The following is a 12,695-nucleotide window of genomic DNA, read 5'->3' as shown; positions in this document are numbered from 1 at the left end:
GTTAAGCCGTTAGCTTACCACAGCTGCTGAAGGAGAGCTGGCGTCTACCTCCCAGATTTTACACTGTGCATCTCCCATAGACCCTGACTTACTTCCAGAACCAAGGGAAACTGGGAAATAGTTTTTAGCCTTCTTGTCCCTTGATGTATAAAAGGTCAGACACAGAAGTATTTGAAAATGAATGCTGAATGCGTAGGACAGTAAGCATCCCACGACATTATTGATAATGCACTGAAAACAAAGTGTCCTCATTTATTGCAGGAATATCCGTTATCTTCTCCTGTGAATTTGCACTAGGGCTTGGAAATACTGCCAGATGGTGCACTGCAGTCAGACTTCTTAGCAGAAAGTGTCCACAATAAACTCTAGTAAATGTACAAAGTTTTGTTTATGGACATCAATGAGTAGCCCCGAATAACTCAGTGGATTACTACTAATTAGTTTTTATTGCCATGTAAAAATGAGTCTGTTGATTTGAGCATAAGAATTAAAGAAAGGATTGAACCCTGAGGACCCCCTGAAGTCAGGAAATTCTCGTGACTGCCAGTGGACCTTGAATCCCACGTTGAAAAACATTGACCTGAGTGGTGGTTCTCAAGCTTCGGTGAATATTAGAATGGCCTAAAGAGCTAGTAAAAAACACAGCCAGCCTGGATTATTCAAGTAGGCTAGGGTTTGGCCTTTTATTTTTATAATATTCCGAGGTGATTCTGATGCCAACCATCATTCGAGAGCCATTGAACAGGTAAACTTGAAGAAAGATTTAGGTTAAATTGTGGAGAGTCTTGAATAATTAAGCTATGAAATTGTGAAGATGGGAGGATCCTCCAAGTTTTGAGAGACCTGAAGGTTACACAATTGTAGGGATTCAACTTAAAGTAAAAAAAAATTTTTTTGAATGCAAAATTAAATACAAAAGTGGATATTTACTTCAAATGAAAAAAAATCATAACCAAATACTGGAAGCTTAAAGATTCTGGTCTCTTTCATTTTTAGGCAATTTATCATCAACACTTATAGGGAAGAGCTTCCTGACTACAGCCTTGCCTCCCTCCCACCCAGAAAACTGTTCGACTTCCCAGAATTTACATGTAATTGAGGGCTCTTGAAGCCTAACCTTCATCAGCATCACTGTTAAATCACCCCTGCTTTGAGTCTTCCCCTTACCTTTCCTTTCTCCCATTTCCAGTCTCTCCCATATACAACAGTCAGAGCCCCCTTTGGGATACAGTTAGAAGCTGCTTGTCATTGTCTGGTTATTACCCAAGAAGTGCCTGGGCCAAGATAGGGGCATTTCCCTTTCAAGGGGGAACACAAAGTATCTTTCAGTTGTGGGGTATTAGTGTTATCAAAACCCAACCTATAGTGTTTAGATCCAGTCGTGGTTTTCCCCCAATTACTAATTGTGTGACCTTGTGTAAGTTACTTAACTTTGCTCATTTCCTTATCAGTAAAATGGGAATTAACATCACAGTGACCTTATAAGTGTTGCTGTGAAGGTTAAACAAAAGACTGTATGAGACATGCTTATCACAGAAACTACAACGTTGTCAGTGCTTGATTTTTAAAAATCAATTATTATTTCACAGTAAATATGCATAGAAGAATACACATTTAACATTTACATTTTTGCGCTAATGAAAGCAAGCAATAGATTTCACAATCTACAATAGAGATAGCCGATCATTTTAATCTGGCCTTTCATTATTTCTTACCAATATGTTTACTTTCCTAGTTATATTTTTATTTAGGCCAGGATTTTTTGAGCACTTCTCATAGATACCCCAGAGTTCCTTGGTCTTCCCTCAGACCAACACCATTCCTCAGCCAAAGAAGCTCAGCTTCTTTTATCTGTTTTACATTCTAGGCATCTAAACTTGTTTTACTTAAAGAAAGAATTCTTCAATCAACACAGGTTTTAAATAGTTTGCAATTCTAGGGTATTATGCGGGGACGAGGAGGCCGAAGGGTGTATTCAGTGTAGGGAAGAAACTCATTAAAACTTGCTGAGATCATTCAGATTTGCCTGTGATTATATTAGTTAGGCAGTGTCTGTTTTCCTCCCAGGGGTATAAACCTGGAAAATTAAAACAAAAACAAAAGCAAAAACCAAACTCCTCCTTTCCTTAAATTTCCACTTCTCAAGTACAGTGTTTTATCTAACAAGATCTGCTGCTTAGCCACATCCTTGTTTGGCTTTTACTGTCTCTCTCCACCCTCTACTTTCCACCTTCATTTATTAACATTGTAAGGAAGCCTGGAGCATACATGTGTGGAATAGTCTCCATGGCAACTCAGCTTGGAACTAATAAGGTTATGGGAGAGCTTCCATCCCTGCACCTGCCACTGTCACAAGCAGAAGCCATGTTCCTGTAGCAAAGATTGTACCCTACTGCTAGCCAGCTGTCCCCTTGAGGCACCCAGCCACGCACATGGGATACAGAGAGTATATGGCTCAGTACACACTTGTCACTACTATTAGAAAAGCTCAAAGCTGAGTCACTGGTGCCTTCTTCAGAAGGGATGAACAGCTCTCTCACTTGAATGCCAGAAAATTCTCTTGCAAAGCAGACCTATCTGGCAGACATATTTGAATCAGAGTAGGGCTTGTTATCAGCAAGGCTGTAAGGTGCCCTCCCCAGTCTTCTGCAGGATAATCCAGGGAGCCAGATTATAGAGAAAGGGCAGCTTTCTCTTCCTACTCATCTGGATCAGTATTTAGGATCTCCATTCACCCTTTCCTACCCCTGTTCACCTATCCATCCCCCGTAGTTCCTGACCTGCAAACCTATTATGTGGTCATAGTTGTTATTTATTTCCATGCTAATCCTGGGCACTGTGTCTCTGAAAAATGGAGATTTAAGAATAAGGCTGTCGGGATACATCTCAGAAGTATTAGGCATTGTATTAGTATGGCTGCTATAACCACTTGCCACAAATTCAGTGGCTTAAAACAACACCAATTTATGACTTTACACTTTTGGAGGTCAGAAGTCTAAAATAGGTCTCAGTGGGCTCATATCAAGTGTCAGGAGGGCTGTGTTCCTTCTAGAGGCTCCAAAGGATGATCTGTTTTCTTGCTTGTGGACCCTTCTTCCATTTTCAAAACCAGCAGTGGCTGGTTGAGTCTTTCTCACACTGCATTTGCTGATACCCTCCTCCCTCCTTCTTCTTCAGTTAAGAGCCCTTATGATTACATTAGGTTCACCAAGATAACTCAGGATAATTTTATTTTACAGTCAGCTGATTAGCAACCTTACATCTACTATTTTAGTTTCTTTTTGCCATGTAACATAACACATTCACAGGATCCAGGGATTAGGACATAGATGTCTTGTGGGAGAGGGAACATTATTCTGCCTACCACATGCATACATCAGAAACCATGGTTGAAACACAGGAAACATGACAGTTCCTCAAAGCATACAATTATGACCTTGTTGCATTAACCTTAACTATCCAAATTTTAGTCACACAAACTTTTCCTTAATCTCACAGTAACTAGGCAGTTTCAGTGTAAGGAATAATGATGTTAATTGTGCTACATTCAAAGTGTGCTGGTCCTGAAGTTGATCTGTGAACTCTTGTTTTCAGCTGCTTGATGGCAAAGAAATAAAGCAACTGAATGTTCAGTGGCTCCGAGCACACCTAGGCATCGTGTCCCAGGAGCCCATCCTGTTTGACTGCAGCATTGCTGAGAACATTGCCTATGGAGACAACAGCCGGGTGGTGTCACAGGAAGAGATTGTGAGGGCAGCCAAGGAGGCCAACATACATGCCTTCATCGAGTCACTGCCTAATGTAAGTCTCTCTCCAAATAAACAGCCTGGGAGCATGTGGCAGCCTCCCTGGCCTACAGTTTGATTTATAAGGGGCTGGTTTCCCAGAAGTGAAGAGAAATTAGCAACCAAATCACACCCTTACCTGTATACAAGCATCTGGCCACACTTCCTATTTGGGTTAGATGTTACCTTTACCTGATCGCCTGACCCTCCTTGTGAGGAAGGGATGAAAGTGTTCGACCACTTCAGGTTTAGGAGACAGGAACATTTCTGGGATAGGATAGCTGGAACAATTGTCTCGATCCAAAGCTATAGGCTTGAGGCTCCACCTTTTTCAGCCTTAGGGATAAGTACAATATCTGGGAAGCCTTTCCCTTCAAGTCCAAGTACAGAGTCTGGGTCTCCACCTGCACATGCTGCTTCTGGCCTGCTGAGGAAGTAGGCATGACTGTCTCTCCCCTATTTCTCTTCCTTCTTCCTTCTTGCAGCTCTCTCCCAAGCCTCAAACCTCACTGTGGAGTCAGTCCAGTCCAGAGGGCTGAACCCATGCCAGAAAGAGTGCTCTCTCTGAATAAGGGTTGAGCCATTAAGGTGACCATGGTATCACGTAATCTCTCATCATCATACATTTCATGTGCCCCAAACTTTGTTTACAGTGAATGGTTGAAATCTTTTCTAGGGCTCCTTGGGCTGTTGTCCTATGGGTGTCCTCTGAATTCCTCCTAGGAAGTTGGATAAATGGAACCTCTCACCCTCTCTTAAGCCCTCTTAGGTCCTGTATATTAGTTTTTGTGTTTTGTTTTGTTTTGGAATACAAGTTGAATATTCCTTGTACAAAATACTTGGGACCAGAAGTGTTTTGGATTTTGGAATATTTGCATATACATAATTCACTTATATTTCATGTATACCTTATATGCATAGCCAGAAGGCAATTTTATACAAATTTTTAATAACTTTGAGCATGAAACAAAGTTTTGACTGTGTTTTGACTGTGACCTGTCACATGAGATCAGGTGTGAAATTTTCCACTTGTGGCATCATGTTGGTGCTCAAAAAGTTTCAGAATTTCAGATTTTGAATTTTTTGAATTATGGATGCTCAACCTGTATTAAAAGTCCAAAATTAGATTTTTTCCAACTTTTATTTTAGATTTAGGGGGTACATGTACAGGTTTATTATACCTGGGTATACTGCATGATGCTGAGGTTTCAGGATACAAATGATCCTGTCACCCAGGTATGGAGCACAGAACCCAATAGGTGGTTTTTCAACCCTTACCCCCCTTCCCTTCCTACTCTAATAGTCCTCAGTTTCTATTGTTGCCACTTTTCATCTATGAGTACCTGATGTTTAGCTCCCACTTATAAGTGAGAACATGCAGCATTTGGCTTTCTGTTCCTGCATTACTTTGCTTGGGATAATGGCCTCCAGCTGCATCCATGTTGCTGCAAAAGTTAGGTCTTATATTTTGAAGTGCTTCTCAACCTAGATAATCTACCTCACCCATTATCACCAGTTATGCTCTTTATTCTAAGGAAGTGCCCCCTAAAACAAGGCTCAGGAGCCTCAACCCGGCAGGGAAGACAGTTTCCTCAGGAGGCAGGCAAGCAACAGCAGGTGGCTCTCTTTCCCAAGATTCCCTTCTTCCATAGGCTCTTCTTTGGATAACTGCTGACACCAATCTCATTAAATCTCAGGGAGTTGGCCTTGTCTCCCACCCTCCTTTCACAGTCTAGCCCAACTAGATAATTGACCCTTCTCCAGATTCAAACATTTAAAGCAGAAAGCTCCAATCCCCTTTACTGTTGAGAGGATAGTGGTTCTCAAGTATAGACACGGATCAGCATCACCTGAGAACCTGTTAGGACTGCAGATCCAGCAATCCACGTTTTAAGAGCCCAGGTAATACTGATGCAGGCTCAAGTTGGGGAACCACTGGGCTAGGGGTTAATAAAACACAAACACAGAGAGTAACTATTATCTATCTTCTTAAATATACTTTGCCCATCTGGCATTTGTCTACCACAGGGACTTCAACCTTTCTGGGATCCTGGTCTCTAATCTGTCACACAGAACACACCTGTAGACACCATAATTCTCTTCCTCAGTGTCTAGACCAGGAGAGAAAAGGTAAACCCCCTAAGTCCTATTACCTAAGGATCCACTTCTCCTAAGTGATTAATACTAGGATTTACCTCACCCTGTAGGTGGCTGGTTTAGTTACCTCCTTGTAAGATTGCCGCACTGCCTTTATCTGCCTCAACAGTATCAGTACTATATCAAGAGTGCAACTAGTAAACCCTCCACTCACATGAGACACACTTCAGTGCTCCTGCCTTCTGAGACAGCCACAGCTCTGGGGTAGAGTCAGTTCCAAGCATCTGCCAAAACCTCACCTGGTGTCTTCTCCCTCTATTTACAGGGGGAACCCAGGGCTGAGTGCCACAAAACTAGGGTCACCAGATACAGCAAATAAAAATAGGCAACCCTGTACTAAAATTTCAGCCTGGCAAGGGCCTGGAAATAATAAGATAGTATTGTTTTCTAGGTTACAAGTGCAGTCACTCCTGTTTCTGCTCTCTCCTGAGTAACCTTTAACTGCTGTCCCTGTCATCATAGTGAATAGTTGGTGACAATTATCCATTGTGGGAAACAATATAGGAAGAATTTTGGGAGCACTCTAACAGCAAACATGTTTAAAAAGGAGATGTTCATTTTCAAAGTTAGATATCAAAATGGAATCCTTTAAGTAGCATCCATTAAAATTGTTTAAGTGTTGGAGATACTTTCATAAAAACAGACACTAAAAGGCTAACATCCCAAGAATGTCTTTCCTCAATTTAAAATCATGCAGAGAGTGTCACCTGCTGGTTACAAGTAAGATGAGCTTCAATTATTTTATTATGAATACTTTGTTCAAATCAAATTTCCTTTCTCCTGCCAATCTTTGTCCCAAATATAATGAAACCAGAAGATGGAAGATACTAACGTTGCGACAATATTCTTCTTCGTTAAAATACTGACCTGTTTACACTAAAACATATCATCTTAAGGTCCAAACATTTATTTTCAAATAGATAGTAAACCTGCCATTTTGGGCTTTTTTACTGTTCTTTCCTTAATTATTCATGAACCATTTTTAGCTTCTGAACCTAAATTTTTGGAGTATATAGAATCGTCTATTCTACTTTCTGTAAGCAAGCTGTTAGAACTTTACTTTCAGTTCTACTTTCTTAACAACAAAACCTTATTTACAGAAATATAGCACTAGAGTAGGAGACAAAGGAACTCAGCTCTCTGGTGGCCAGAAACAACGCATTGCCATAGCTCGTGCCCTTGTTAGACAGCCTCATATTTTGCTTTTGGATGAAGCCACATCAGCTCTGGATACAGAAAGTGAAAAGGTAAGAATTTAAATTGGGTTCATCCATACTTCAATCAGTCATCCTTAAAAATGCTGTATTCTCCATAGTAAAGAACAAAATGTAGCCAGATTATTGATTGTTACTTACATCACCTTTCAGTAAAATGTAAACACCTTCGGTAGCTGTTATTCAGGAGAGTAAAGATGACAAAGGCAGATTAGTCTTAGAGCACATATGCTTCATAAACCATCGCTAGATCACTTTGCGTTGACCTAAGAAGCTGCTTTCAGGAGCTGTATTTCCTACTTCTACTGGCAGCATCTCTTCAGCAACCATAAGGAAAAGTGGTAGGGTAAGACAATGTTAAAATCTGCTGTACCTTTTAAGATAAATATTAGCAATCATTTCTAGTCAGAGAAAAGGTTAAGAATTCAGATTATCTGAAAGACGAACTCAGTATGAGGTATTCTCTACTTTACAATAAAAAAATTCGGGGTCGGGAGTCTGTATTTGGCCTTTGCTCAGGCTTCTTGAATTTACTGTGAGCTGGATTTGAGGTCTGTTTTCAAGGATGTTGTAACATCCTTGAAACTAAGGTAAACACATTAGTAAATGTTTTTAAATGAGTCAGTGAACCATATTTACTGCCTTAACTTTAGAGTAGATGACTGCTGGCCGGCACCTACTGCTGTGGCTCACACCTGTAACCCCAACACTTTGGAAGGCTGAGGTGGCAGGATCACTTGAGCCCAGGAGTTTTGAGACTAGCCTGGGTAACATAGAGAGACCTTGTCTCTACAAAAAATAAAATAATTAGCTAGGCATGGTGGTGGGAACCTGTAATCCCAGCTACTCAGGAGGCTGAGGTGGAAGAATCGCTTGAGCCCAGGAGGTTGAGGCTGCAGTAAGCCATGATTGCGCTACTACACTCCACCCTGGTGACAGAGTGAGGCCCTGTTTCAAATAAAGAAAAAAAAATGTTAGGGGTAGATAACTGCTGCCTCGGAACTAACCCAAATTAGGGTTCAGTCATCTTCTGATATGACAAATCCTTTGTTTTCAAAAACCTGTTCTATTTCACTGACACCTTGTTAAGAAGGATCTATTGTTGTATCGTTGTGGAGCTTTTTTTTTTTTGAGATGGAGTCTCGCTCTGTCACCCAGGCTGGAGCACAGTGGCGCAATCTTGGCTCCCTGCAAGCTCTGCCTCCCGGGTTCATGCCATTCTCCTGCCTCAGCCTCCCGACTAGCTGGGACTACAGGCGCCCACCACCACGCCTGGCTAATTTTTTGTATTTTTAGTAGAGACGGGGTTTCACTGTGTTAGCCAGGATGGTCTCGATCTGACCTCGTGATCTGCCTGCCTTGGCCTCCCAAAGTGCTGGGATTACAGGCATGAGCAACTGCGCCTGTCCTGTTGTGGACTTTTTATGGAAGAGGAATTAGGGAAAAGAACTATTATGAGAATTAATCTATGTGATTATGGAATAGGTTGTCCAAGAAGCCCTGGACAAAGCCAGAGAAGGCCGCACCTGCATTGTGATTGCTCACCGCCTGTCCACCATCCAGAATGCAGACTTAATAGTGGTGTTTCAGAATGGCAGAGTCAAGGAGCACGGCACGCATCAGCAGCTGCTGGCACAGAAAGGCATCTATTTTTCAATGGTCAGTGTCCAGGCTGGAACAAAGCGCCAGTGAACTGTGACTGTATGAGATGTTAAATACTTTTTAATATTTGTTTAGATATGGCATTTATTCAAAGTTAAATGCAAGCACTTACAGAATTATGAAGAGGTATCTGTTTAACATTTCCTCAATCAAGTTCAGAGTCTTCAGAGACTTCGTAATTAAAGGAACAGAGTGAGAGACAACATCAAGTGGAGAGAAATCATAGTTTAAACTGCATTATAAATTTTATAACAGAATTAAAGTAGATTTTTAAAGATAAAATGTGTAATTTTGTTTATATTTTCTCATTTGGACTGTAACTGACTGCCTTGCTGAAAGATTATAGAAGTAGCAAAAAGTATTGAAATGTTTGCATAAAGTGTCTATAATAAAACTAAACTTTCATATGACTGGAAGTCATCTTGTCCAAACTGCCTGTGAATATATCTTCTCTCAATTGGAATATTGTAGATAACTTCTGCTTTAAAAAAGTTTTCTTTAACTATATCTACTCATTTTTGTGGGAATGGTTAAGCAGTTTAAATAATTCCTGTTGTATATGTCTATTCACATTGGGTCTTACAGAACCATCTGGCTTCATTCTTCTTGGACTTGATCCTGCTGATTCTTGCATTTCCACATTAAAGTCGCTCTCAAACCCAAAACACAGATCAATATAAGATTTTAGGAGGTGGGGTGAGGCACAATTATGAAGCGCATATTATTCAGATGTACAGTAAATACTTTGCATTGCTTTTATAAAGGGTTCTTTAAGGATTTTTAAAGATTTTTACACTTCGAAAGTACATTTACTTTTTGTCTTGATAATGAATCACTTTTGCCAGTAATTGGCCTCTTCCAAAAGTGATCCTTCTGACTTACAGATGTTTAAAATGTGCCATGAGTTTAACTACATCTTGATACAAACATGATGAAAAAAGAAAAAAATATATTCCAAAGGTTGGTACTCTGGATGACAAATTTTTTAAAATTAGCCAAAAAGCATTATTAACATTATAAACTATATTTACTATAAACAATTGCTATCTTAAATAAGGAACTTCTAAGAATAAAAAAAAGAAGCCATCACCTCCAGGAAAAAAAATAGGAAAGGATATAATCAGGTAATTCTCAAAGAAGAAATGCATGAGAAAAATGTATACAGTTTCAACAATCAAATAAATGCAAATTAAAACAAAATACCATTTTTTTGTCTTGTAATTTAATGATGAATAAAAAAATCTAATGTGACATTCCTTGTTAGTTGAATTGGTCATTGATATAAACTTCTCTGTTATTTGATAATGTAAGTAAAAAATGTAAATGTATATCCTTCAAGACAGCAATTGTAATTCTAAGGATTTAAGAGATATGTAAAAGGATACTTTTAGTAGCATTACTTATAATATTGAAAATTGGAAAGATCTAAATATTTAACAGTAAGAGATTATACATTAAATTTTGGTGTATTCACAAAATGGAATACCATATAATCATTAGAAAATTAAGTTGAAGAATATTACAAAATATAATTTGTATGAAGAAAAAATGGTTGCCAAACGGCTTGAAAAATATGGTGGCTTCTTTTATATTATATATATAATATAAATCTATATTTATGTATCTATAGTTATCTATCTATATTTATATATCTGTAACTATAGATACAGTTTATATATATCTAATTTTATATATATTATATATAATTTTATATATATAATATATATATTTAAACTTCTGAGAGACAGTCAAAAATAAACCAGAATTAGAAATGATTTTATCTCCTAAGTTTTCAGCTGTTGTTTTAAAATTTTAAGGCTTTAAAAAGTGTGCTTAGTTTAGGAAATTTTAATAAATTTATGTGAATAGAAGCATAAAACCATGTCACTTGGTTTGACTTCTTAAAAATTTTTCCCCCAACTCTTTGTATGTCTGCTGTAAGGACACTTTCTTTCTTTTTTTTTTTGAAGCGTAGTCTTGCTCTGTTGACCAGGCTAGACTAGAGTGCAGTGGTGATCTCGGCTCACTGCAACCTCCACCTCCGGGTTCAAGCGATTCTCTTGCCTCAGCCTCCTGAGTAGCTGGGATAAAATTTCTTAGATGTCTATAAAAAGAAAAATAAAAGTATTTTTTACTGTCATTTGCACAGTCTAGTTGCTGTAGTTGGTGACACTCGCTGGCTGTCTCTGAACCATGTTTCCCTGTTCACTGTTTTGCCCTGGCTGGAGTTGCATGGAGGTGGAGCCCCTCCCAGGGCCTCCAGCTTTTTCTGCTTGAGTATATTGCTGCCCCTTTAGCATTAAAGGCTGGCAGAGAGGGGGTGCTCTTTTTCACACCATTTATTTTCTCCAAATTTACCTCACAGTGTCAATTACCATATTCAACCAGTGATCTCAGATGCAACAAATGATTTTAGTACAAGCAAAGTCTCACTCAGAGACATGTACACCATTATTTGTAACACTCTTACAGTAACTCTGGTAAAAAGTAAGAGAAGCAGAAGTTCTTATGTTTAAGAAACATTTTCTTGAGTGACACAAAAGGTGATTACAGTAGTGAAGCTGTAGGACTATGTGATTAAGTACCAAACTGTGTTGCACATCATGGATAATAGTTAAAAGCATGTGATATGGTTTGGCTCTGTGCCTCCACCCAAATCTCATGTTGAATTGTAATCCCCAACGTTGGGGAATGGACCTGGTGGGAGGTGATTGGATTGTGGCAGCAGATTTTCCCTTTGCTGTTCTCATGATAGTGAGTGAGTTCTCACAAGATCTGGTTGTTTAAAAGTGTGTAGCACTTCCTGCTTTCCTCTCTCTCTCTCCTGCCACCATGGGAAGATGTTTTTCCTTCCCCTTCACCCTTCTGCCATGATTATAAGCTTCCTGAGGCCTCCCCACCCATGCCTGCTGTACAGCCTGTGGAATTGTGAGTCAATTAAACCTCTTTTCTTTATACATGACCAAGTGTTGGGTAGTTCTTCATAGCAGTGTGAGAATGGATGAATGCAGCAGAGTAGCGGGAGTGTGCATAGCACAGAGGCTGCCTGGTGGGAAGGGACTGTGTTGTTTGTTGTGTTGTGTTTCATAGTCAGCTGTGTACATTTGTCTCCTCAGCAGGGCCACATGCTCTGTGAAGGCTGGGTGACACTGTATTTATCTTGGTGTCCCCAAAAGCCTAGAAACAGTGTCTTAGGCATAGTAGACACTCACTAAATGTCTGGTGAAGTAAATTATGGGATGTTGGTGAGGTACCAAATTTAGGTGGGGCCAAATTGTGGTAAGCCTAGAATGCCAGGAAAAGGAATTCAGATTTGAAGAGAGAGAAAATGAAAAACCATTGATGACTCTGAATAGGAGCATAATGTGGTGAAAATACTGGTACCCACCCAGAGGGATTGGACAGGAAAAGCCCTGCAGTGAGTTGAATGGTGGCCTCCAAAAAGGCATCTCCGCATCCTAATCCTCAGAACCTATGAATGTGACTTTACTTGGAGAAAAGGTCTTTACAGATATAAAGATCTTGAGGAGATCATCCTGGATTATTCTGGTGGGCCCTAAATCCAAGGTCCAGTGTCCTTATAAAAGTGAGGCACAAGAAGGTTTCACACAGAAGAAGAGGAGGTGATGTGATCATGGGAGCAGAAATCGGAGTGATGCAGCCACAGGTCAAGAAATGCCAGCAGCCACCAAAAGCTGGAAGAGACAAAAAAAATGGGTTATCCCCTAGAGTCCATGAAGGAATTGTAGTCCTGCTGGATTTTGGATTTCTGGCTTCCAGAACTAGGAGAGAAGAATCTTCTGTTGTTTTAACCCACCATCCTTGTGGTAATTTGTCACAGTAGTCTCAGGAAACTAATATGTGCCTCAAATCAGTG

At 39.7% G+C, this 12,695-nt stretch overlaps 1 protein-coding gene across 2 annotated transcripts in view; it reads left to right on the top strand.

The window, feature by feature from the left end:
• ABCB1 (ATP binding cassette subfamily B member 1) overlaps positions 1 to 10,066 on the top strand; it is a 99,317-nt gene extending 89,251 nt beyond the window's left edge. For both annotated transcript variants that reach the window (XM_030822035.1, XM_030822034.1), the window contains 3 exons: positions 3,595 to 3,801; positions 7,043 to 7,189; positions 8,642 to 10,066. In XM_030822035.1, the coding sequence (XP_030677895.1) occupies positions 3,595 to 3,801; positions 7,043 to 7,189; positions 8,642 to 8,848 (561 nt within the window). In that variant the 3' untranslated portion in view covers positions 8,849 to 10,066. The remainder of the gene's footprint in view (positions 1 to 3,594; positions 3,802 to 7,042; positions 7,190 to 8,641) is intronic.
• The last annotated feature ends 2,629 nt before the right edge of the window (positions 10,067 to 12,695 follow it).

Source organism: Nomascus leucogenys, chromosome 11 (genome assembly GCF_006542625.1).
Source record: "Nomascus leucogenys isolate Asia chromosome 11, Asia_NLE_v1, whole genome shotgun sequence".
Lineage (NCBI taxonomy): Eukaryota > Metazoa > Chordata > Mammalia > Primates > Hylobatidae > Nomascus > Nomascus leucogenys.
This window is presented reverse-complemented; position numbering and strand designations above follow the sequence as displayed.